This window comes from Ovis canadensis, chromosome 1 (genome assembly GCF_042477335.2).
Source record: "Ovis canadensis isolate MfBH-ARS-UI-01 breed Bighorn chromosome 1, ARS-UI_OviCan_v2, whole genome shotgun sequence".
NCBI classification, from domain to species: domain Eukaryota; kingdom Metazoa; phylum Chordata; class Mammalia; order Artiodactyla; family Bovidae; genus Ovis; species Ovis canadensis.
In genome coordinates this window covers 203,639,999-203,666,509 of record NC_091245.1, presented here as the reverse complement: position 1 = coordinate 203,666,509, position 26,511 = coordinate 203,639,999, and the positions used below count along the sequence as shown (strand labels likewise).

At 40.9% G+C, this 26,511-nt stretch overlaps 2 protein-coding genes and 4 non-coding genes across 12 annotated transcripts; 5 read left to right on the top strand and 1 right to left on the bottom strand.

Moving 5' to 3' along the window:
• Positions 1-2,167: 2,167 nt before the first annotated feature.
• EIF4A2 (eukaryotic translation initiation factor 4A2) lies at positions 2,168-8,910 on the top strand. Of its 6 annotated transcripts, none has more exons than XR_011250036.1 (12): positions 2,363-2,656; positions 3,447-3,492; positions 3,578-3,710; positions 4,003-4,142; positions 4,914-5,082; positions 5,178-5,287; positions 5,506-5,649; positions 5,950-6,087; positions 6,337-6,426; positions 6,798-6,877; positions 7,311-7,417; positions 8,132-8,910. XR_011250036.1 is itself a non-coding variant. In XM_069558321.1 (11 exons), the coding sequence occupies exons 1-11, from the start codon at positions 2,628-2,630 to the stop codon at positions 8,274-8,276; spliced, it is 1,224 nt and encodes a 407-aa protein (XP_069414422.1). In that variant the 5' UTR covers positions 2,168-2,627; the 3' UTR covers positions 8,277-8,910. The 6 variants fall into 6 exon arrangements, 2 of the variants coding, with proteins under 2 accessions (XP_069414422.1, XP_069414414.1); XR_011250035.1 differs by having other exon boundaries at positions 7,311-7,421; XR_011250034.1 differs by having other exon boundaries at positions 2,366-2,656; positions 3,444-3,492.
• LOC138431673 (small nucleolar RNA SNORD2) lies at positions 3,832-3,900 on the top strand. Its single transcript, XR_011253822.1, has one exon. It is a non-coding gene; the product is annotated as a small nucleolar RNA SNORD2 (small nucleolar RNA).
• LOC138431669 (small nucleolar RNA SNORA81) lies at positions 5,689-5,865 on the top strand. The gene has a single exon (XR_011253818.1). It is a non-coding gene; the product is annotated as a small nucleolar RNA SNORA81 (small nucleolar RNA).
• LOC138431602 (small nucleolar RNA SNORA63) lies at positions 6,139-6,270 on the top strand. The gene has a single exon (XR_011253759.1). It is a non-coding gene; the product is annotated as a small nucleolar RNA SNORA63 (small nucleolar RNA).
• LOC138431635 (small nucleolar RNA SNORA4) lies at positions 6,453-6,592 on the top strand. The gene has a single exon (XR_011253786.1). It is a non-coding gene; the product is annotated as a small nucleolar RNA SNORA4 (small nucleolar RNA).
• Positions 8,905-22,073, bottom strand: RFC4 (replication factor C subunit 4). 2 transcript variants are annotated; one of them, XM_069558341.1, is made up of 11 exons: positions 21,781-22,073; positions 20,513-20,665; positions 18,478-18,556; positions 14,820-14,899; positions 12,852-12,971; positions 10,963-11,106; positions 10,674-10,794; positions 10,092-10,217; positions 9,335-9,415; positions 9,145-9,261; positions 8,905-9,059 (listed from the first exon to the last, which is right to left on the bottom strand). In XM_069558341.1, the coding sequence occupies exons 2-11, from the start codon at positions 20,641-20,643 to the stop codon at positions 8,964-8,966; spliced, it is 1,095 nt and encodes a 364-aa protein (XP_069414442.1). In that variant the 5' UTR covers positions 20,644-20,665; positions 21,781-22,073; the 3' UTR covers positions 8,905-8,963. The 2 variants fall into 2 exon arrangements, with proteins under 2 accessions (XP_069414442.1, XP_069414453.1); XM_069558352.1 differs by lacking the exon at positions 9,145-9,261 and having other exon boundaries at positions 21,781-22,070.
• Between the last annotated feature and the right edge of the window lie 4,438 nt (positions 22,074-26,511).

The following is a 26,511-nucleotide window of genomic DNA, read 5'->3' as shown; positions in this document are numbered from 1 at the left end:
TGCCTGATTCTTTGTGACCCCCTGGATAGCCTGCCAGGCTCCTTTGTCCATGGACTTCTCCAGGCAAGAATACTGGAGTGGGTAGCCATTCCCTTCTCCAAGGGATCCTACTGACCCAGGGATCAAACCCAACTCTCCTGTATTGTAGGCAGATGCTTTACCACCTGAGCCACCAGAGAAGCCAGCCCAAAAGATCCAAACACACCTTAACAAACTTTGGTGTATCAATAGTTTACCAAGACATTCCTTTAAATGCATAGCTGCTGCTTAAAAATCAGCTGAGGCCTTAAACCAATGTTAGATTGGCAAGAAGGCACACAATGTAGTTGTTGTTGAATGTCGTTGAATCATGAGAATACTGGGTCCTTTCTATAGGGTTACATCACCCAACATAAAGCATACTCTTTTAATGTATTGTTACTGTTTTTTCATGTCATACTGACAAATCTATACTAATTCCTTGATTCCTCTGCTGAACATTGACTTATAATTGCTAGATAGATTTACAATTGTGGCTCACAAAGGGATAGAAGCCCAGTTTTGGTATATTTGCAGTATAAATAGCCTCCTATGTTCCCACTTAGCAAAGAAGCAGTTTGTAATTGACTTAGAGACCGCCATCTATTTTTAGATCTCGGGTAAGTAAAAAGTTTAACTGTATGCTCTGTGTTGATATGCAAAACTTTGTTAAAGTGTCTGTTTTGTTTGGGTCTTTATCTCATGTTTTACTTATCAATGTTATTGAGTAAGCACTTGAAAATGTAGTAAACACAGCATTTATTTGAGATACATTTGAGACTTGCAGGGTATGTGGGTCTAGATTTTTGCTGAATTTTAGATTAAGGCGCTTTCTTACCTTGAAACCCCTTGAGCAACTGTGACCTAAAACCAGAGTTTTAGTCCTTGATTATTTCCTGTTAAAATACTCTGGAAATCCTCCACAGCATGTAACAGTAGTGCTAAACCTAAGGAAATCACTCAACAATTAGGTGTTAATTGTTGAGTGATTTTCCCCATGGTTGACTGATTCACCAAAGACTCAAGTGAGACTTAACTGTTGGCCACATTTCTAATTAAGTATTTTCTTCAGTTTCCTGGATCCCAGGAGATTTTTAGTAGGTTTTGGATGAGCCAACAAGGACCTCTGACCTCCATTCTCAGAAAATGTCTGGCATTATTTCAAATCTGGATTTGAACATTATGAAGGGATGGATTGGGAGCAAAATCCCTGGATGGAGGGCCAAGTACACTTTGTCATCTGGGTATAACTTTTTGTCAGAATTTCCAGCATGATAATTTTATAAAAAATAATTTAAAAACTGGTATTTAGAACCAACTCTGTTGAATATAATAAACAAATATAGAAAGTTGAGTCATTTTCTCTAGTTATCATACTTTAGGCCGTCCTTCTGAATTAATGAGAAAATATTTTCTGGAGTATTCGTGCTATCTTGCGGTATGAGTGGGACGGTATTTTAAAGTTAGATGACTAAACATACTATTCTGTTTGTTTTTATTAACGAGTCTGGGTTAGGGCTACAGTTGGAAAACCTCTGGAGCTTTATGAATCATGGAGCTTAATTAAGCAGCAAGGATTATATTGCTTTCAGTTTCAATAAATCAACATTCATTATATACAAGCAGTTACAATTCAAAAAATCTTTAGGGGAAAAAAAAAAAAAAGACTAGACCCAAAACCTATGTAATTCCAAAGCAGCATGGAGCTGTACCTGACGGGGAAGTATCCATTTAAATGCTTGCGTTTCAAGGAATATTACCCCTATATTTGCAAAAGTTCACAATGATTTTATCTGCCATTTCTCAAGCCTGTTAAAACATTATAAGCATTGTATTAAAGAGAGAATGAGAAAAGACCAGCGGCAACATGAGAAGAATGGAGGTGGCTACCCCAGAGATATGTGCAGAGCATACTATTTCTTCTCGCCCTGCACGATACACGGTAAACGGGACCTTCCAGGACATGTTGGGTAGCCGACATTTTCCGAAGCAGTAATTTCACATAGTCAAGGTCTGCAGGATGTTAAATGCTCCCGCGAAAGGCCAGGAGGCTCTTCATCTTCAAGTTAGGTAGCGGTGGGAACAGGCGGAATAACCCGAGTCCCCTCCAGTGCAGCGTATAGACTTGCCTGCCCCTCCGGCACGGAGCGCCGCGGGATTGGCGAGCTTGGCCCCACTAACCGGAGGGGAAGCCGGGGGAGCCCAGAGCCCTGGGCGCCCCAGGTTTCCGTCTCTCGGTCCTGTCCAGCGCCCCAGCTGCCTCTGCTTCGGGGATGCGGAAACCCCGTAGGAACAGGGCGGGCCGGGAACGCGGTCGTCCCACCGTTTGCTGCAATATTCTTCCGCTGCAGAGCAAAGAGTTCCAACCTTCCCCAGGGTCCTGGGATTCTCAGCAGCCCTGTAATATCGGCAAATAACCTAATTTGGGCTTTAACACCGATTTGCTTAGAATATTTTCTGAGATAAGCACTTTAGGGTCTCAATTTTGTGGTTGCAAAGCGCGAAGGAAAATTCCTCCGCAGAAAACGGGTTCCGGCCGCGAGCCTATAAAAAACGGGTGGCGCGGCCCGGCTGTCTTTTCAGTCCGGCACTGAGTGGTTTTTCGGATCATGTCTGGTGGCTCCGCGGATTATAACAGGTATGGCGCTTCCTCGGTGGTGCTCTGTGGTATAGGTCCTAAGGCGCCGGTGGAGACTGTAATAGGTGGTCAGGAGGCAGGGAATTCTGGGTTTTAGGCATTGCCTTGGGATACAGTACCCTAGTGTCCTTCGAGAAGCTTCCATGGTGGGTAGGGCCTAGGTTGTGGGGTAAGTATGAAAACTGGGTGGTAAAAGAGTGTCTGTTCCCAAGTACGCCTTGAAATCGCGGCCGTTTCCTCTGCCTCTGCGGAGCCCGGCGTTTAGTGGAAGCCGTGGCGCAGTCCGCAGTCGGTACAGTGTAACTGGGCCCCTAAGCTTTATTCGCGGCCAGCCGCGCGGTTTGGGAGCGCTAGACGATAGGTTTGGGTAGGGGTAGGACGGCGGCGGCTAGAGGCCGGGCCGGGTCGGCCACACGTTCCCGGCGAACCGTTGGCAAGGCCTTGCCGGGCCTCGGCCCGCGTCAATCACCCGGCTTGCGCAGTGTTAGGGGCGGAGCTCGGCGCGTGGAGCTCTCGCGAGATGGTCCGTGGCGGAGAGGGGAGCGCCCGGCGCTCGGGACTGGGGGGCAGGGCCTGCGTCCGTAGGGTTTCCGGGCGTCCCTGGTCCCTAACCTTTGAGTGGGCGCGCAGTACGCCTTGTGCCCTACGGCACCATCTTCTCTCGTTTGGAAAGTTTACACGTGCCGGGGAGGGCGACCGGGTCAGACTGGTTATAAAAGGGCTTTTATCCCTCTGAATGTGCAGTTATGGGGAAGGGATGTTCTCTAACTGCAGTTATTTTTGTCAGCAGAGAACATGGCGGCCCAGAGGGAATGGACCCCGATGGTGTCATCGAGGTAAGAAATAGATGTGGAATTTGGAACGTTGGAAAGGTGGGTTGGTTCATCCCATTTATTCCTTTATTTTTTTTTTAACTTTCAGAGCAACTGGAATGAGATTGTTGATAACTTTGATGATATGAACTTAAAGGAGTCTCTTCTTCGGGGCATCTATGCTTATGGTTTTGAGAAGCCATCAGCTATTCAGCAGAGAGCTATTATTCCATGTATTAAAGGTAAAAGAACGTGTTGACGCTTCTTAAAAATGAGTTAACTGTCCAACATAGACCTGGATCTTTTCCCCTCTAATATGGGAAAATTACCTTTTGGGAAACTAGCACTTATTTGTATTCCTTAAAGTGAAATGATGGCAATCATCTTTCGGGACTGACCTGAAATGAAGAGAATACTCATTGCTGATCACTTTTATTGTTTGGGCATAATTCATGTTCCAAATGGAATACATGGTGTGAACTAGAAGTAACGGTTTGATGTGGGATCGGTAAATATGTATCCTACTTTTTTTAGGGTATGATGTGATTGCTCAAGCTCAGTCAGGTACTGGCAAGACAGCCACATTTGCTATTTCCATCCTGCAACAGTTGGAGATTGAGTTCAAGGAGACCCAAGCACTAGTATTGGCCCCCACCAGAGAACTGGCTCAACAGGTATTGATAGTGTAGATGAAAAAAAACTGCTTGCGTGTTGCATAGGTTTCAGGTTTCACAACTGTGAGAATTTAAAGCTTAGTATAAATTTGTCCTATAGAGCCCTCCTTTTGACTGTCCATGCATGCAGGGAGTTTTGTTGAAAGCTAGACAGGAACTGGGTGTACAGGTAATGGTTTGCAGGGTTGTGTAACAGATTGAGAAACTGAAGATTTCTGTTCAGAGTGGACTAGACCCGTTTTCATTTTTACGTTTGAATGCAGTTGTGCAACATGAAAACTGCAGTGACATGTTCTCCTTTGACAGTCTCAGTAGTTTGTGATACATCTGTTGCATGCTGTGTTTTCAAAGCTCACTGCTCTATTGGCTTTGAAGTAAAGCCTTGCTAATATACTTGTAGGCTTTATTAAGGCTAAGATTATTAAGTTGCAGTATCCTTCAGGGATAAATAGTAACTTCAGCTAAATCTGCTACTTTTTTTTTATCACTACTTACACTTTGCTACACAGTAAAGGATAGTGCAGGAAGTATTTTTGTTCTCTACCTAGCTGATAACCTGGGGCATTAGGATTCAAAGTTTGATGAGGCACAAGATGTTTTCACAGTTTATTTTGAGGTAGTTAGATTGGTCTGCATTTTAAGCTTGGAAGTAGTTAAGTGCTGTGCATGCATTAAAGCTATTTGCAGACCAGATATTTGCCATTATGCTTTCGAAGTTTAGTCACAAGCCTGTAACTCTGCAGGATAATAATTAAGGCTTTTGGCTTTCAGATCCAAAAGGTAATTCTGGCACTTGGAGATTATATGGGAGCAACTTGTCATGCCTGCATTGGTGGAACAAATGTTAGAAATGAAATGCAAAAACTGCAGGCTGAAGCACCACATATTGTTGTTGGAACACCAGGGAGAGTGTTTGATATGTTAAACAGAAGATATCTCTGTAAGTATTGCTGATGAGTAAAGTTCTTACTATAATAAAGCAAATAGTATGCCTGAGAATTGAGATATGATGGCATGACTCTTATTTTTTAACAGCTCCAAAATGGATCAAAATGTTCGTTTTGGATGAAGCAGATGAAATGCTGAGCCGAGGGTTTAAGGATCAAATCTATGAGATTTTCCAAAAATTAAATACTAGTATTCAGGTGAGCTTTGTTTCAGTCTCCTAAAATTGCTGGAGATTAAACACCGGCACTATCACAGTTGAAGTGTTCTGTGTTATTCCCCCTACTTAACAGCAACTGATGCATAACTTATTTCTGTCTGGCATAATTCCATGTTCAGAGGTGCTTGACTTTAAAATGTTTTCCCTTGAGTGTTGTGGAAGTTGTGCTAACTACGCGTGACAACATATCTTTTTAAGGTGGTGTTGCTTTCTGCCACAATGCCAACGGATGTGTTGGAAGTGACCAAAAAATTCATGAGAGATCCAATTCGAATTTTGGTGAAGAAGGAAGAATTGACCCTTGAAGGAATCAAGCAGTTTTATATTAATGTTGAAAGAGAGGTAATTTTTCTAATTGTTAAAATAAAAAGTTAGGTTTTTACCTTCTTGTATAAGCACTGTGCTAAAATTACAGAAACCAAGATAACCTTGGTTTTTGTAATAATGCTAGCAGAGTATTAAACAAGAAGAAGAGAAACTGCACTAGATTGTAAAGACTGGGGTGGACCTCTTTCTTAATGTCCAGTGTCCTTTGTCTTAAGATTTGGTGCAATATGTCTTTAGACCAATCTAATAAATGAGTTTTTAAATAATGTAAGCTGGAAAGCTCGTGACTGTTACTTTCTCTTTGAAATCTTGTAGGAATGGAAGTTGGATACACTTTGTGACTTGTACGAGACACTGACAATTACACAGGCTGTTATTTTCCTCAATACAAGGCGCAAGGTGGACTGGCTCACAGAGAAAATGCATGCCAGGGACTTCACAGTTTCTGCCCTGGTAAGAGGTATTCTAACCTAGTAATGGTAATTGAAGCCTCTACTTTCACTAAAGCAGGATTTAGACTACAATATAGCTGCTAAGTGCTGTGTTGTCGTTCCCCCTGCTAAAAATAAAGTTGTTTCTTTACTATACCTGTCTGCTATGCTCCAGTAGCAGCCAGGGACGCTTGGTCTCATACATGTTGATAAAGTTTAAGTTACTGATTTGATTGGTGATTCTTGAATTAATAGGTTTGTTACTTTGCAGCATGGTGACATGGACCAGAAAGAAAGAGATGTTATCATGAGGGAATTTCGATCAGGGTCAAGCCGTGTTCTGATCACTACTGACTTGTTGGTAAGTCTCGTAATGCTCTCTTTAATCCACCAAAAGTTTGTTATTGGGGGAAGGTTTTTTTAATGGCCTTTACCAGCTTCAGGCTATTTGGGAGAATAAAGAAGGCCATGCTCCACAGTGAGCTATACCACTTAGTATAGTTCATTACTATTTTGTGGCCTACATCACACTGACTGTAGCCCATCAGGCTTGTCTGCCCATGGGATTTCCCTAGCAAGAATATAGGAGTGGGTTGCCATTTCCTTCCCCAGGAGACCTCAGGAATTGAACACATATCTCCTTCATTCACTGCAGGCAGATGTTTACTGCTGAGCCACTAGGGGAGCCCCTATATTACACAGAATTTGAACATCATTATCACTGTATTTCAGGCTCGTGGAATTGATGTGCAACAAGTGTCATTGGTTATAAACTATGATCTACCTACCAATCGTGAAAATTACATTCACAGGTGAGTAGATGGCATCTTGACTTAGTAATGTATTGGTGTAACTTATTGCTTTTCTACTGACTAAATTGTCTGAAAGGTAACTTCAAATCAGGGAATTAAGCATTAAGGCATAGTATCTTGGTAGGATATAATCGAAACTGTACTTGGGAAGATTGTGCACAGTGGGAAAACAGTTGTGAACGTTGCCCAAATCGTGGACTCTACATACAGATTAGGTTGTTTTAGATCGGTTGGTCTTATTTTTGAGCTTTATTTTTAGTGATGCTCTTGTGTCCATGTGATTTCTTGGTGATTCCTCTATAGTTGGGATTTTCTTGGTGTTGTCTGGTAGCAATTTGAGCAGTCCCTGGTTTAGTTATAGTGGCTTTATCCCTAAGTAAATTGAATTGTACTTTGTTATATGATGTAAAAAAAGACTTTTTAAAAAATACAGGAGTCGATAGCAGCAGTTGATGACGAGATGGCACTCAGAAACGGCGTTGACGTAATTTAGGACGTGGAATCATAAGCGAAACAGCACACTGTTTGAATAAAGAGCGAGTCGGTATTTATACTTGTTTTTTTTTTTTTTGTCATGATTATTTGATATTTTAACATGCTCCAGCTAAGGCATTTTGTATAGTAGCCTGTTAGGTGGTTTGTATTGTCTGGTTTCTATCAGGAAGGTTAGAGATGTTTTGGAGGTAAACACGTTTGAGTAATTTGAGTTACAACGTGTGAAACTGAGCAAAAAAGCAGTGATAAGTTTGGGTTACCATACCAAATACTTGTTTTCCCACTGGAAAAAGTTGTTAAGTTTTAGACAATAGTTAACCTTGAAGCATTTGTATTTGCAGTTTACAGTTCCAGAAGAGCGTCGAAATGGATTACATAACATCTTTGTTTTATCCCTGGTGTTTTACATCTGTCCCAGGCCGACATCTGCTCTTGGCTGGCCCACTTTGGTATGGGCTTTAAATTCACTACCCCAAACACAGTACTGTCATCTGCTTTAAAAAAAAGTAATGCTCAAAACACCTGATGAAATCTCATTTTGCAGCCAGACAAGCCTTGAATCCTTTTGGCACTAACTGCAGAGGAAGATTTTTTTCTCTAGATATTGATGAGCAGCTAGTGCTCCAATTAGAAGCACGAACTATAACCTTGATAAGTAAACAGCAGCTGATGGTTAACAAGTGGATCATCATGTTCAGTAGTTCATGCAGCATGTGAGAGGGAATATATTCTAATGACTGATTTCTTTTCCTCACACAGAATTGGCAGAGGGGGTCGATTTGGGAGGAAAGGTGTGGCTATAAACTTTGTTACTGAAGAAGACAAGAGGATTCTTCGTGACATTGAGACTTTCTACAATACTACAGTGGAGGAAATGCCAATGAATGTGGCCGACCTTATTTAATTCCTGGGATGAGATAGTTTTGAATGCAGTGCTCGCTGTTGCTGAATAGGCGATCACAACGTGCATTGTGCTTCTTTCTTTGGGAATATTTGAATCTTGTCTCAATGCTCATAACGGATCAGAAATACAGATTTTGATAGCAAAGCGACATTAGTCGTGAGCTCTTGTGAGGAAAGTCATTGGCTTTATCCTCTTTAGAGTTAGACTGTTGGGGTGGGTATAAAAGATGGGGTCTGTAAAATCTTTCTTTCTTAGAAATTTATTTCCTAGTTCTGTAGAAATGGTTGTATTAGATGTTCTCTATCATTTAATAATATACTTGTGGACTAAAAGATATAAGTGCTGTATAAAATCAGCCAATTATGTTAAACTAGCATATCTGCCTTTATTGTGTTTGTCATTAGCCTGAATAGAAAGGCCTTTAAAATTGATTTTTTTTAGCATTTGAATGCATTTTGTTTGGTATTATATTTATTCAATAAAGTATTTAATTAGTGTTAAGTGTGAACTGGACCCTGTTGCTAAACCCCAGCAAGCAATCATCCTAGGTAGGGTTAAACCCCCAGTAAAATTGCCATATTGCACATGTCTTAATGAAGTTTGAATGTTAAATAAATTGTATATTCACTTTAAAGGTGCTTTGGTGATTTTATTATAAATTGTTTGTGAAACATACTGATGATAGTTTTAGCAATTCTGAGTTAACTGCTGCATCACAGTAGCACAGAGGCTGATCAGCTGCAGATGTTCATCAGCGCCGTCTGCTAAGCATTTATCAACTTCCTATAAGAAAATGAAACAAAGTAAGTAAAACTCTTTGTAGGTGTGGTGTGTATGTTGTGCTGAGATGTAGAAAATGGCTACTTACAGCAAGTTTTTCTGTAATAATAGACTTCTGTTTATCAGAAAGGTTATCATTTTCTACCACTACATCATGGAGCTGATTTACAAGTTGAGTTGCTGCATGGCCCTCATTTATTAAATCCTATAACCAAAACGTACATATTTTAGCATTCTTATCCCTTCAGCCTTCCCCGAGGCTAGTAAAGTCACTTTACCTTTACCACAGCTTCTAGTTTGTCGAAAGAGCCACTCTGACAGGCAGCAAATACTCCATCAATTGTCTTAGCTGGTACTACCTAAAAGAATTAGTTTTTGGGTGAAGACAGTTACTCCTGTACCAGTCTTACGCCCACTCCCTGTTAAATGCTTCAGGCAGCACATGTTTGCAGTCCAGATAGGTAGGTCCAGCCTTGATTATGCATGCCAATGCATAAAGATCAGGCATTGCCATGTAACCAGAGGAAGGCATTGACAAAAATCCTTTCTCCAAGATATCAATACAGAGGTTGATTGGTTGAGCTAAGTTTGGAAAGGACTATCTGAAGACAAGGGTTTGGCACAAGAGAATTCCTTTAGTCACTTATCCCTTGGATAGGACCCACCCTTTAACTGCCACATTCCTGCCTGGAATCTGATTCCCCAGCTACTACTATAAGCTACAGACTAAACATGATAGTATTTGGAGGTGACACCACTGGGAGGTGATTAGTCAGTCATGAGTGCAGCCCTCGCAAATTGAATTTAGGCCCTTACAAAATATTCCTTTGTAAGGAATGCAGGGAGGTATGAACAGGTCTGAACTAGGAAGTATCCTCAGCACTGGATCTGTGGGCACTTGATCTTTAATTCCCAGCCTTTAGAACTGAATTGTTTATAAACCAGCCTATGGCATTTGTTAAAGCAGCTTGAATAGATAGCACATAATAAGCACTCTATTTGCTGAAGTAAATTTAAATCACCCAGTGCTCTTACCCCAGCAATATCTGTGATCACTTTTTCTGTGACTTCCTTTCCACCAGTCAGTCGAGTAGCACTTTGAAGAAATGTAATGGCTTTTCTTAAGTCTCCTTCTGACACTTTAACAAGATAAGCTATTCCCTAAAGAGAAAAAAGTTGTTCTTAACCTGTAATGGCCAATTAAGGATGAATTTAATAAAGAATGTCAATTCTGCAGTGGCAGGATTCATGGAGACAGCCTTGATTACATAAATTATGGTTAAATTCTGTTGCAATGAATGAGGGGTGTATACTATCATTACCAGAATTGCATCATACCTAATTCTTGCACATAATAATTAGTAATGACTATACAGAGGTTTGCTGTTGAATTTGTAGTCTATGTATGAAATCTGCCTCAGCTTTGAGTCTGCAATATTGACATAAATTTCTAATAGCAACAGAAAGGCTGAACCTGTACATTCCAGTTGTTCATTTAACTTTGCCTGAGCAACTGGCATCAGAAATTGAAGCAATACAAAATTGACTCAGAAAGGGCCTCTTCATAGGCATTCATCAAAGGCATTACTAATTTACAGTAGCTGTAACAGTAATTACCTCATTGCTAATTTTGACGTGTTCTTTATCAGCGATGTCTAGTAACCGCTGCTGCTGAATTTTATCTGACAGAGGTTTGAAGCGGAATTTAGAACATCTAGAGGTCAGAGGTTCAATTATTCTGTAAAATATTGGGAAAAAATAAGTCATTGTCTACAACTCCCTCAAAGAACTTTATTAAGAACAAATCAAGATTTGATGAAGGGAAAACTAAGGGTAACCTTGAAACTTTTTTTTTCTCTGTTTGGGGCTATCCCTGGTATCTTTATCTTTAGGGCAATACACATACCGGCTGACATAGTTACAGATGAGACAGAATCGGGTGGTTTTAGACTCTTTCTCCATGGTACGTCTTAGAGCTGCCTGAGCAGCTGAGGTCATAGAATCTGCTTCATCCAGAATCACAATTTTAAAAGGAGGACATGGCTTTCCACTGATTCAGAGAAATACACAGGAGTTAATTCATACATCATTATCACAATCTACTTTAGAATGTTCTCATCACTCTAAAAGGAAACCCCGTGTGCATTAGAAGTCATTTCTTTCCCAACTTTCCCAGCCATAGGCAATCAGGAATCTCTACCTTCTGTTCCCACAGGTTTGCCTATTCTGGACACAACACAAATGGAATCATATATTGTCAACATAATAGGCTGTCTTTTGTGACTGGCTTTTGCTTAATGTTTTTAAGGTTCAACCATGTTGTATCTCATTATTTCAATTCCTTTTATTGCCAAATGGATGAACATACTATCATTCGTCCATTCTTTAGTTGATGGATATTGGCTTTTTTCCATGTTCTGACTATTATAAAAGCTGCAGCTATAAACATTTGTGTACATGTGTATATATTTTCATATCCTGTTAGTATATATTCTAGGGCTGGAATTGCTGGGTCATATTTAACTTTTAGAGGAACTGCCAACTGTCTTCAAAGTGGCTGTGCCATTTTACATTACAACCAGCAATGTATAAGAGTTCTGATATCTCCACATCCTTGGTAATACCAGTTTTTCCTGTCTTTTTGATTATAGTCATTCTGCTGCTGCTGCTGCTAAGTCACTTCAGTCACGTCCAACTCTGTGCGACCCCAAAGACGGCAGCCCACCAGGCTCTGCCATCCCTGGGATTCTCCAGGCAAGAACACTGGAGTGGGTTGCCATTTCCTTCTCCAATGCATGAAAGTAAAAAGTGAAAGTGAAATCGCTTTGTTGTGTCCGACTCTTTGTGACCCCATGGACTGCAGCCTACCAGGCTCCTCTGTCCATGGGATTTTCCAGGCAAGAGTACTGGAGTGGGTTGCCATTGCCTTCTCCATATAGCCATTCTAAATGGGTGTAAATGGTATTTCAACATGGGTTTGATTTGCATTTCTCTAATGGCTCATGATGTTGATGAGCATGTTGAAATATGCTTATTGACTATTTTGTTTCTCATCCTTGGGCTTCCTTGGTGGCTCAGTGGTAAAGAACCCGTTGGCTAATACAGAAGACTCGGGTTCAATCCCTGGGTTGGGAAGATCCCCTGGAGGAGGAAATGGCAATCCACTCCAATATTCTTACCTGGGAAACCTCCTGGATAGAGGAGCCTGGTGGGCTACAGTCCATGGGGTTTCAAAAGAGTTGGAGGTGACTTAGCAACTCAACAATAGCAACATCTTCCTTGGAGTAATGTCTATTAACATCCTTTGCCCATTTTTAAATTGGGTTGTCTTTTTATTACTGAGTTGTAAGAATTCTTTATTCTTGATCTAAGTCCCTTATCAAGTATATGATATCAAAAACTGTCATTTACTTTCTACAAATTCCCAAGTGTGCCCTCATATAAAATTAAATATATGCCAGGTACCAAAAATTTAACCTTTGAACTTTGTCACCTAAGGAGTATACACAGTTGACTAAACATCCCTTTTGAATTATTATTAAAAATCAGGATTTTTATTTTGAGTGTACCACCAAACCATATTTGACTAACGAATACTCCTTAGACAAAATATCAACTAAAAACCCCTGATGGCTAAATAACTTAAAATTAGTTAATAATGGAAAGGTCATTTCTAATTTTAAATAATTCAGATAAAAATATGATCTAATATGAAAAAAGTTGAAATTTTGGCAGAAATGTATTTTAAACAAATACAAAGACATGGTATAAAAAGGGGAAGGTGAGCTTACTTACTCTGAACGGCTTCCTGACACAGTTAATTGGGCAAAATTCTTAACTTTCTCTCTAACTACTTGTATTCCACGTTCATCAGATGCATTTAACTCAAGAACTCTTAATCGAAAAAGTTCAGGCCTATGTCAAAATAAAAAAAGAGAGAAACATCATAGAGCATATAAGTAAATCAGGTTTAAACCATATTTTAACATCTGTACATTTTTCAATAGTTTAAAACACACCTAGTTAACAACATGGATATAAGGCATACAGTCCTGTATTTTCTCTTTTGCAAAGTCATACACATTCTGGCTTTTTTCTGATACATTAAAAAAAAAAGGTAGATGATACCACACAATGTGCTAAATTTTGAATCAGTTTTCCACTTTGTACTGTTCATCAACATCTTGCCATGTCATGATAAACACTGTAAAAACCGTTTTAATAGCTATGACTTTCTAACCTAAGACTGGTAACGTCCTTCTATTGCTAAACATTTAGTTTTAAATATGTTACAATTTAAAATGATGGTGCAATGTAGCATATTTTGAATTCTTTCCAAAAAGTATCTTGCTATAAGGAAAACTACTGGATCAAAATATGAAGTTTATGTATTTTTTAGTTTTTTTTAAAAAAAATTATTAAAAGTAGCTCTTCGTAGGAAAATCTGAGAATTTAAAAGAAAAAAAACACCTGGCATACCCTGCTAAACCATTGTTTTACTTCCTTCTAGTTATTTTTCTATGCGTGTATATACACACACACACACACACACACACACATATATAGAGAACAGGAGTAGGAATTTAGTCTCTCTTTTTCCTAAATAGCATGACATCCTCTGCATTTTTCTATGGGCATAAATATCTAGAAAGCTGTGAACACGTATTTTCTATTTTAAAAGCACATATACTATTATACGTGGGATTTACAATTAAGTCCTTTCTACAAGTTATATAATTTGGACTAATTTAACTCTAGAACAACTAATAGTAAACTATACTTAACAGCTTCTTTATGGCTGCATTGCTAAGGATGGTTCAGACTGGATTGGAATTGTAGAATTAATCAAAAAAGCTCCTTTAAAATTTTCTTGAGAAAACAAATATTCTGTCAAAATACTAGGTTCAGAGCAGCTTCCCCTTTTGTCTTCCTTGACATCTCAACAGAACTAATTATCCTTACGTATTCAGTGGTTTCAGAGGCATCTAATTATTTTCATGTGTAGGATTTCAAATGTACCCTTAGGCCATATGCCTGATATTAAAATCCTGGATAAATTAAAGACAGATGCTGTTATGTTGGTGCATTTTGCATGAATACCAGACAGGGGCTGAAATATGTCTTTTAACTTTAGATACAGGGCTCCGGGCCCCATTACTACAACAGCTGGCTAAGCCAAACACAGTCAGTCTAGGAAGAGGACTCTAAGAAGGTGGCTCACAGAGATTTTCTGCTGTACCTGGAATCATACTGCATCAACTATGACACTCTGCTTACACTGAGGGTACTTGAGGGCATGGAGCTGGCCAGCCACTCTGGAGGTAGGCCCTGGGAAGCCCAGAGCAAGAAATAACTCAGGAGTGGGTGGTCCACATCAGTAGCATCAAAATAGCAAATTCTATGACAGACGTGAACGTGACCATTAAGAGTGATGAAACGATAAGCACGACTGCAGACAGGATCCTCTAGTCTCCGAAATGACAACGAGTTTTAAAGTGGTGAAAAAAAATCACAAGGCTCCTTGTAGTACATTCAAACACTTGAACAAGTTTCAGAATAAAGGTTACAAAAGGTATAGGCAAGCTAATTTACTGGAGGGGAGGAACTGAAAACAGTCCACTGGATTATTAAGAAAAAAATTCAGAACAAAAATCAACCCAACAACAAACTCACCGAAAAACCAAATGCAAAGTTTTAGAGAAAGAAAAGCAGTACTAGAGATTCTTAGTGTCAAGTCTTAAAAAGAGAGAGGTTTCAACTTACCCGAAGAGTTCTCTAGCTGCTGCCAAAATAGTTGATGTTTTTCCAGTTCCAGGTGGCCCGTAAAATAAGAGATTAGGGAGCTGCAGAAGTTAAGATTTTATGTTTTAAAAAATTATATTCTGATACACACAGGTTAAAAATGACTGAAAATGTCTATGGAAGAGTACAATGACTTCCTTAACAGGGCATATATGTCTGCAAACAAAGGTTTCTTAATATAACTGGTATTACAGTAACAATCGTACTAAATCCTGCTTTTTCACAAACACTATCATTTTTCTCCAAGATGTCTTTCTAGTATCTTAAACTGAATCAATACTTACAATTGTTCTATATCTAATCTAATACTTAGGTGGGATTTTCAAAGCTGGAATTTAAAACCTTTTATTTCTGAACGAAATCCAGAGCTTCTCTGTCTGTTCCTTATCTCACATCTGAACTCATGACTGGGCAAGATTTTATAAAGATGTCAGTTGCTTCAAAAGGGACACTGACCAAATTGGATTTGGCCAATATCAAGGAAAAAGGAATGAAAATGGCATACTGGGGCTTTCCATGAGCTAAAGTTCCAAGAATAGAAACAGTAAAAAAAAAAAAGCATCTATTGTCACACAGTAGTCCACATCGTGATTATGTGCCCTGCCTGTAGGGATGCCTGCACAGATTTCATCAGTAGAAGACAGGATAAGATTAAATAACTAGTTCTTTCAAACCTTAAATCTAGCTGGCTTGACTCATCAGTCAACTGATCTGTGGTACAGATTAACAAATGAACTAAATTCTAATAAGCACTGTTATGAAACTGTATACTTAAGAAATTTTTTTTGATTTTATATTGGAATATAATTGGTAGTTTCAGGTGTACAGCACAGTGATTCAGTTATATATATAGGCATGTATCTTTTTTTTCAAATTCTTTCCCCATTTAGGTTGAGTATTAAGCAGAGTTCCCTGTGCTATACAGTAAAAGTAGTCCTTGTTGGCTCTCTATTTTAGATAAGCTCATTTGTATCTTTTAAAAAAAATTTCTGTACGTAAGCTGTATCATATGGTATTTGTCTTTGTCTGTGAAACTACACTCTTCAGTGTGTCCTTTCATGCATGGCAATCACTGCACATAGGAAGCTAAGCAGTAAAGGTTTATTTGCTTCCACTCCTGCCCCTCCTCCCTCTTCCCATCCATTCATTCCTCATTCAAATCAGATGCTACGCTACTTGCTACTTAAAGTATTCACCATGTTCATACTCTACTGAGAAAAGCAAAACACATCCCCAAGTCAACCTGCTTACTATAACCTCCAAGGATGTCCATGATTCTCTCACCACCTCTCTCTCCTTCTAGATTCCAACTCACAATGGCCTCCAACAGCTAAGCACTTTCTGGCCTGCACATATACTTCCCCATGAGCTGAAGTCTGACTCCATTCTTCTGTTTATCAACTCCTCCCATATGACAAGTCAGACGCCTTCCCTGACCGCCCAATCTAAAGAGGGTCTCCACTGTTATTCTCCCATTGGTCTCTGTTGCACTTGATGTAATTTGCAATTATTTATTGTTATTTATTTAGCTGTTGGGTTTAACTTAAAATACCCGTTCACCTCACTATACTGAAAGCTTGAATAGAATCTTATTTGCTCTACTCACATCTATGTTCTTAGCATCTCCTGCAGTACTCAGTAAGTGCCAAGAAAATAAACCAATACATAAATATATTAAAAAACTATTACTGTTAAACTGGTAACATACAATTTAAGATACAAACTGAGATTCACTGTTTAAAAACAAAAACAAAACCTCCCAGCCATCTTCATTTTTAAGACTTCATTTTTACTTGGCTCCAACTACTTCAGTAGTTGTAATGATTCATCCAGTCAACTACTACATACAATACTTTAAATTCTTTAAAACACAATAAAATTATTAAGCTTTACATTATGTAATAGTCTGATAACATATACATATAGAGCATTCAAGGACTGTACATGCAGTATCAGTTCTAAAAATTGATTTCTGAAAAAAAGTCTCATAATTCTACTTTAATATTCTTTAGTATAAATAAAGGAATGAATTATTTTGCTTTACTCTTTAAAAAAATTGTTTGTATTGGAATATAGCTGATTAACAATGTTGTGACAGTTTCAGATGGACAGGTAAGGGAGTCAATCATACATATACAACTATCCATTCTCTCCCAAACTCCTCTCCCATCCAGGCTGCCATATAACAGTAAGCAGAATTCCCTGTGCTATACAGGTTATCCATTTTAATTTCCTTTACTCTCTAGAATTAAAAATTACTTCAACTCTACATTTCAAAAAACTTAAATCTGAAAAGAAACAAATTATTAAACAAGTGGTTAAAGAAGAAAGTTCTTAATTCAGCCTTGTAAATTACATGCCATAAAGTCAAGAACTGGATCATAATCCCACTTCACTTTTTTACGGAGTTGATGAATCATAGCAATTAAAAAACATCATGTCCTGCAATCTGTGTAAATATTAGCATGCAATTTAAAATGTATGCCATTATAAAATTAAAAGCTAAAGGTACGTGGATCAAATTAAGACAAATACTACTGAAGAAGATTCAACAGTTTTATAGATATAACTTCTTTCAAAATATATACTGTTGCACTGTAATTCTAGGAAGAGAACAATGGCATCAAAATCCAAAGAATCTCTAATTCAAAACAGCCAGGTTGAGAGGAAGGAAGAAAATTTTCGGAATAAAGCAAAAACCACATCCTGCTGTCATCTGCAACTGTTTCCCTTCCTCCACTAAGCTCTTTTAACACTTTGCCTTATACAATTTTAAACTGCTAATTTTTCACATGGGCTTATCTTGTCTCTGAATTAATAAAAAATGCAACTCACTCAAGGACATTTTATCCTATATATCACAGCAGGTGACATGATGCTGTAAACAGAACACTCTTTTTGGTATTGTGTTGAGAGTTCAAACCCTAAAATTAGGTGAGCAATCATACTTTCAAAGAATCTTTGACTCTTCTTCATAGTATCTATTGTTGTCGTTCAGTTGCTAAGTCGTTTTTGACTCTTTGCAACTCTATGGACTATAGCACGCCAAACTTTCCTGTCCTTCACTGTCTCCTGGAGTTTGCTCAAACTCATGTCCATTGAGTCAATGATGCCATCCGACCATCTCGTCCTCTGTCACTCCCTTCTCCTCCTGCCCTCAATCTTTCCAAGCATCAGGGTCTTTTCCAATGAGGCTCTTCACATCAGATGGCCAAAATATTGGAGCTTCAGTTTTAGCATCAGTCCTTCCAGTGAATATTCAGGGTTGATTTCCCTTAGGAGGGTAGCTATCATTATCTATAATTCTCTCATTTATTGTGCTTACATGTTTATTCTCTCTCCCTACCGAAATGAAAGCTCACGAGCAAAGGGACCCAGTCTATTTTGCTTAATGATTTCCACTTGTGTACCCTATAACAATGCCACCATAGGATAGAAGAGACGCTCAACAAGTATTTGTTGAACTACTCCTCCACTGTACAAACAGTAATAAAGGGCCTACCATCTATATACAGAATAGTATTTAAAAGGGACTAGAGGCTATAAAGGAAGGAAGAGGGTGCATGAATTCTTACATCTCCCAATGACTTTAGGACTCCAGACAGCATATGCTACTCACATCAGCTCCTTCTAAAGACTTTTTAAGGACTGCAACCACTTCTTCCTGGAAAGCAACTTCATCCACACATTTTGGGCGACTGTGGGCAGGGGGAAAAAACTTGTTTAGTATATTACAGTAACCAAAGAACTCTTTCCTTTTGTTAAAATACCAATGATAATTCTCTCATATCAGTAATGAGATGAGAAACTTTCATAACTGGAAATGGAAACCCCATCTGCATTCAGTTCAGGCAAATACATACTGAGGAATGAAATGAAGTGACTCTTCACTCTTCCAGATGCATTGTTTGCATCTGTTGTGCTTACAAAAATTATGCAATAGGATTTTATTTTATAACATCACAAATGCCAACCAGTTCAAAATGTAAAGTGAACACTTGCCTAGTAAGTAACATGTTTTGACAACATGCACCTAAACTGAAAAGAGAGACCTGTTTAGCAACCTCAAAATAGGTAACAATTATGGTTAATACAGTTACATGTTACTGTGTTGTTAATTGGTTAAAACCAATTTCTTTTATCACCTAAGTGCACAAAAAACGCATACCTATTCACATACCTAGTTACTTGGGCACTAACAAAATAACAAGGTTAATCAATATGAAGAGTAACTTCTGTTTCACATAACTAATGATGTTAAGCTAAGTTATCCAACACTAAGGTTAGGCTTTGTGCTTAGTTAACTAATCAAAAGCTCTTCTCTATTTATACTTTTCTAAGTAATCAGGCCAACCCCAGACAGAATTTATGTCAGATGTTATCTTAGAAAACCAGTATGTGTTATAAACCAGGGTTTCGTATTCAAATACCTGCAGAGTCCAGGCAGATAACAAGAGTGAAAAATGCAAGTTTAAGACAAGAGACACTAGTAGGGACTATGGTGAAGTGAGGAAGATACGACCTTTCCAGAATGAGTAGTATTCCATTTAAATGTTTTCAGGTCAGAACCTGGATACAGTGCTGCGTAATCTGAGAAGCTGAAAATCTAGATTTTAACCTTTGTGTAATTTATTTAATAAAAAGATCCTAGACTTTTATGTGAAATTTCCCATTTCTAAAACCATTATTGATGCCAAACAAAACTTATGAAGGCCTTACTTGGCTTATAAGTAATCTGCAATTCTTTGGTAATAACTGAGGGTACACTAGGGGTTACAACTACTTGTTATAACATCACTTAACTGACTGAAATTTAACAGCCCCATCAGTGTTGTTTTTGTCAAAAATGTATAAACAAAAACTCAACAATTTACAGTTACTAGTAATGAAAAGAGGAACAGATTATGTGGACTTAAGCAAAACTCCTAAGAGCTTGTGGTCAGCTTACAGAAACTTTGTATTCTTCACTGCTGTATCTCAGCCTGCAAAATCACAGACCTCAGTTACAGAGAAGGCTGTAATTCATGCAGAAAATAAGTGAATTGAGCTAGAGTATTCTAAGGTACATTGCAGTTCCAAGGTTCTATGACTTATACAATTGGGTGATTTTCTTTTAAAGATGATTATTTTTTGAAAAATGTTATTTGTTTATTTGGCTGTGCCAGGTCTTAGCCGCAGCATACAGGATCTTTGATTTTTGCTTTGGCATGTGAACTCTTAGTTGCGGCATGTAGGATCTAGTTCCCCCACCAGGGATAGAACCTGGGCCCTCTGCATTGGGAGCACGGAGTCTGAGCCACTGGACCACTACGGAAGTCCTAATTGGCAACACTTAAGCAAGGCAAGGATTTCCCTGGTGGCTCAGATGGTAAAGCGCCTGCCTACAACGTGGGAGACCCGGGTTTGATCCCTGGGTCTGGAAGATCTCCTAGAGAAGGAAATGGCAACCCCCTCCAGTATTCTTGCCTGGAAAATCCCATGGATGGAGGAGCCTGGTAGGTTACAGTCCACGGGGTCACAAAGAGTAGGACACAACTGAGTGGCTTCACTTCATAAGCAAGGCAAATCATCCTCCTCTTAAGTTAAAAAGAAAAAGTGACTCAAAACTGGTCTGAGAGGTAATTTATTATTTCAACAAAAACACGTGTTCTTACTATTTTTCCACCCACGGAACAGGTTTGGCTTTCTTGTTCTCTCCACTACTTCTGGCAGTGGCAGTTACTCCTCGATCCTTAGTCGGCGGTGGTTTAGTGCTGATAGATGCGCCTTTTAGAAATGCCTGCATGGTTACTTCACCCTGACCAGGTCTAAGACAGAAAGGGAAAAGCTCTTTTGAAGCCATTATGAGGAAGTATAGCCTGGAAGCACACTTAACCCCGTATAGACATTCAATAACTACTACGCGAAGGACATCACTCTGTGACTTAGCATCTGAATGCATTCTACTGAGGACTAGTGGGACATAAACAGGCTAAAGTGCTAAAGGAACTTAAAATCTACTTATAGTGAGGGAGTTATAGAAAAAAGGACTTCTAACTTTTTGTTAAGTACGATGGCATTAATGGCCAGACTGTATAGGGGTCTCAACAGTCATCAGCCTAGCTCTAGCTCAGACCCTAGAATGGACTCAAAAATTAGGGAGTACCAGGACCACAAATGAAAACCCTGCTTCTCATGGGCCTAGAGCTCCACTTAAGAGCCTATTTTACTGGCAGAGCCGGTGCTTGTCTTCAGAAGCTTTTGTGGGGAGGGAACTGGGGAAGAGGAGACACTGATGTTAAAATGTAAATAGCTGTTTCTCTGATTGCATGCTCATTTGAAGAAATCGAAACAATGCAAAAAAGCATGAGGAGTTTAAAAAACTCAAAATCTCACCCAGAAGACAAGTATTAACATTCAAGTAAACATTCACCCAAGCAGCACAAGGCTGTTTTTAGGGATAGTTTGCCTGAAAATCCCCAGCATTAGTGGCAATTTTATTTATTTTTTTGGAAGTGCAATTTTTTTTCACTGTTGTGCTTCCAAGGCCTGGTACAGGATAGATGCTCTATAAGATTTGATGACTGAATTACCATTTATCAGACCCAGTTTCCCCTTCTGTAAAAGACTCTAAAGGCCCATTTCATAAGGCAACTGAGTCAAAAGAACTGTGCAAACACATAGCTCTGTGCTTAGCATAGGGGTATATAATCAATGAATAAAATAGACTGTTAATATCCGTAAACTAAGGTTTTTAACGTTGTTGGATTTGTCCATCCCTGCCACAGGCTGTAATATCGCCCAAAGCAGGGCTCTGAAGGATGATAAGACTGAGCTACCCGTACACCAAGGGGCGCGCAAGGGGTGGAAGACATCACAGGGGCATCGAAGGCGCGAGTGGAGAAAGGCGAAGGTAATCCTCGCAATTCCTCCGGCTGGTCACCTGTTCTTCCCGGTTCCCCGCGTGTGTTCCCCGGCAGTGCCTGGGCCTTTCAGTCGCTCGTATCGAGAGCGAGGACGCCGCCAGCTCGTTCCTGAGATTTCCGGGACAGGGAAAGGGCGAGGTGGTCACGAAGTCTTAGCTCCGTCCCCCAAGCTGAGACTCAGGCCCAGGAAGCCCCGAGCCGTAGAGCGGGGACACTTAACAGCTGCCGCCTTCAGCAAGCAGCCTGAGTTCCCGCCACCAAAGGGCGGCGAAGGGCAGGGCGGGAATACGCCGCACGTCACGTCACTTCCGGTCCGCCGCGCGCGCCCAGCCTTAAGGGAGCCGTGTCCTCCTAGTCTGCAGTGTTCAAACTGATGAGACACGCAGATTTTCGGGTACGCTGTAGGTGGGATGGGAATGAATGCGGTGGTGTGAGTAAAGCTCCACCCTGCTCTCGCGCACCCCTCCGACTCGAGGCTGCAGGCAAGGGAACTTGAGCACGGCCTTCTGGAGGAGACGCTGGGGCCGCGAACCCGCGTGCTCAGCGGCTGGGGACAGGGAGGGCTCCGAGAGCCGACCCTCCAGGGTGGTTGGGGAGGTGAGTACGGGGCCTCGAATCCCGCAGGTCCACTCTCTTTGTGGGGACGAGCCTGCGGAACCTGTACCGCACTGTTAATTCTTTGGCAGTCATGGGGCTTGCCACTGACATTTCTGCGGCGACACAATTCGGCCTGCAACCTGTTTTACCCTAAAGAAGGACGAGAATAGGGGAGGATGGAGTCTCTCCTTCGCCAGAAGAGGGCGCCCTGGAGATCCCTGTCCTCTCCCTTCGGCTTGGTCGTCGCGAGGCTCACTGTGAGCGGGGACTGAAGAAGATGCTTTTCCTTGCCATTTTGGGTGCATGTGGCTTATTATCTCTATTAGTGTCTGTCCGTTGGTGAGCGGGAGGACATTGCCGTGCAGCTATGGTCAGCTAATCCTGGAGTCCTGCCCAGAAATCTGGTGGCGCACCACCAGAGTACAGGCAATGTGTCCTCTAGGCAAGTGTTTGAGGCCACCCTTTTTATCTTTGCCCATTGCTTGTTTTAGCTTTGAATGTTTTCTAAATGTTACTGAAATTTAACCCGTTTGAAATACTACTTTAGTTTCAGGCCTTTTTCTAATTACTCTAACGCGCAGAATTGATCTGGGTCTTCTCCAGATGAATATTTTCTTTGGCATAAACTCATCACGCGTTTTTAACTTTACATGTTTATTCATTTGTCTTTCAACAAATGCTTATGGCGTGTCCTTAGGCTGCGGGGTGCTGGGGATGGGGCAGAGAACAAGCTGGATCTTGCCCTCAGGTAGCTTTACAGGTAGCCTAGGACAGGGATAGTGCATTGTGTTATGCAGAGGAAGTAGGGGGCTATGAGTACATACATCCCAGGCCTAGCCTAATCAAGGGGTTAACCAGATTAAGGGTGCTTTGTGCTACTTTGTAACTCTCACAGGCAGTTCAGTTCAGTTCAGTTCAGTCACTGCAGATGGTGATTGCAGCCATGAAATTGCTTACTCACAGGCAGGGCCTGATATGATCTCTGTTAGTTCAGTAGCTCAGTCGTGTCCGACTCTTTGCGACCCCATGAATCATAGCTCACCAGGCCTCCCTGTCCATCACCAACTCGTAGAGTTCCCCCAAACTCATATCCATCAAATCGGTGATGCCATCCAGCCATCTCATCCTCTGTCGTCCCCTTCTCCTCCTGCCCCCAATCCCTCCCAGCATCAGAGTCTTCCAGTGAGTCAACTCTTCACATGAGGTGGCCAAAGTATTGGAGTTTCAGCCTCAGCATCAGTCCTTGAACAATGAACACCCAGGACTGGTCTCCTTTAGAATGGACTGGTTGGATCTCCTTGCAGTCCAAGGGATTCTCAAGAGTCTTCTCCAACACCGCAGTTCAAAAGCATCAATTCTTCAGCACTCAGCTTTCTTCACAGTCCAACTCTCACGTCCATATATGACCACTGGAAAAACCATAACCTTGACTAGACGGACCTTTGTTGGCAAAGTAATATCTCTGCTTCTTGTTATGCTATCTAGATTGGTTATAACTTTCCTTCCAAGAAGTAAGCATCTTTTAATTTCATGGCTGCAGTCATCATTTGCAGTGATTCTGGAGCCCAAATAAATAAAGTCTGACACTGTTTCCACTGTTTCCCCATCTATTTGCCATGAAATGATGGGACTAGATGCCATGATCTTCGTTTTCTGAGTGTTGAGCTTTAAGCCAACTTTCACTCTCCATTTTCACTTTCATCAAGAGGCTTTTTACTTCCTCTTTCTGCCATCAGGGTGGTGTCATCTGCATATCTGAGGTTATTGATATTTATCCTGGCAATCTTGTTTCCAGCTTGTGCTTCTGGTCAGTATAAAAAGCACACAGGTTACCTATCTGGTCACTGGTTTACATTGTCAAAACCATCAAAATGTACACTTAATGTTTGTACATTTTTATTTTATGTAAATTATACCTAAATAAAGTTGATAAAGATCTGATGTTGACTCCCAAATACCTCACCACCAACCAGTCAGAAGAATGTCCACAAGCTGATCATGCCCTACTCCTTGAACACTGGAAGACTCCTCACTAACCCCCTTCATGGCAGGACGCATGGTCCTGATTAGTCCACTGTGGCCCCCTTTGCCTTTCTGCACTAGTGCACAGACGCTGAATTTTGGCAACATGAGTAGTGATTTCCTCAGTCCTTGCCCAAAGCCATTTATTCATGCAACTATAAGGGAAAGGACACGAAAACCTTTCAAGGACTATTGGCTACAAGGTGTGAGTTGAGGTACTCAATCTAGGGACCCAAAGCATCCTCATAGAACTCCTTTGTTGAAATGGATGGATAGGTGTCAGGTAATAAATGGAGTCTGGACCCAGCTCTGGCTCCTGGTAGGTCACTGGCTCCATAAACTCACCTGCTGGTCATTTCCCTGGTTTCTGAAAGGACTAACTGGAGCAGCCATACTTAGGTACTGGCAATAACCACGATGGTTCCTTGTCCTGTGTGGGAAGGGCTAGTAGAGAAAGCCAACTAGACTGAAACCACCTTACACTCCCCAGCCAGGATGGTAAGTCAGAAACAATACAGTATGAGGTATATGGCAAATAACGATGCTCCCCCAAACTGAAATAAGCAGGAATAGTGGTCTCTATCACATGCCTTTTCCATCCATCAGTGTGGTGCCTATTAAAACTAGATTTATCTTGGAGGATAGCAGTGGGTTACCATAGGCTCAACCAAGCAGTAGCCTCCCAATTACAGATGTGAGCTATCTTTGCTAGATCAGATTAAAATGGTGTTAGATAGACAGTTTACAACCATCACTCTGATAAGCGTATGGATGGATTTGTTTCCATCCTTATCAGAGGACCAAAGCAGCTCACATCCACATGGGACAGGACACAGTATACACTCACAGTGTTACCCTGAAACTATGCTAAATCTGCCCTTTGCCATTGTTGTGCCCTGCTTTCTGCAGCCCCATGGCCCTTTGCCATAATAGAGTCTTTCATTCATTTATTTTTGGCTCTGCTGGGTCTGTGTTGCTGCATGGGCTTCCGCTGGTTGTGGAGAGCGGAGGCTACTCTAGGTGCCCTTGCAGCCTTCTCACTGAAGTGACTTCTCTTGTCTGGAGCATGGGCTCCGGGGCGCTTGGGCTTTGGTAGTTGTGGTTCCTGGGCTCTAAAGCGCAGGCTCAGGAGTCGTGGCACATGCGCTCAGTTACTCCTCAGCATGTGGGATCTTCCTGGACCAGGGATGGAACCTGTGAGTCTTGCACTGACAGGTGCATTCTTTACCACTGAGCTGCCAGTTAAGCCCCCATAATATAGTTTTAAGAACATGGGCCATTTGGACATTCTGCAGAAGATCACATCACCTATTATATTAAATGATCAAATGAGTAAGAAGTGGCAAATACATGGAAGACTAAGACACATGCATTCCAGAGGGCAGAATAAAGGCTAGATGAAAATTCAGGGGGTCACCACATCAGTGAGGTTTTTAGAAATCCAGTGGCTTGGGGCGTGCCCTCCCATCTCCACTGCATTAGGACAAATTATTATCTGACATCTCCCACAACTAGGGAGAAAGCATGATATGTGGCAGGCCTTTTGGATTCTGGAGGCAGCACATTCCATATTTAGAAATACTGCTCTCGTTTATTTCCTTAGTGACAAGGAACACTTACAGCAGGCACGGGTTGTGTAGCAGATCGAGGCTGAGGTACAGGCATCCGCTGCTTGTGGGCAGTGCAGCCAGTGGGCTCCACATAGACACTATGGGACTAAAGTTGTCTGGTGAGAAAAGATGCCAGTGGAGGAGAGCCGGATTGCAGCACAGGCCCCTGGGGCTTGGCCATAGGAGGAAATCTATGCCATCTGCATCAGAGAAGCATTCAGAAAAAAGACCCTCCTGTGCTAACAGGCCCTGGCAGAGATTACACACCTAACCTGGGACGTAAAGTGACTGAGTATCCAGATGCCCCCAGGAGCTGGGTTCTGTCACGTTCACCAAGCCTTAAGGCTGGGAGGGGTCAGCAGCACTCCATCATCAGGTGGAGGTGGTAGGTCTGGGAACAGCCATGAATCAGGAATATAAGCAAGCTGCATGAGCAGCTGGCCCCATGTTCCTCTGTCAACTATACTTTGTACCAGTGCCTCTGTCTCAGCTCATATGGATGTGGATTAGCTTTCTATT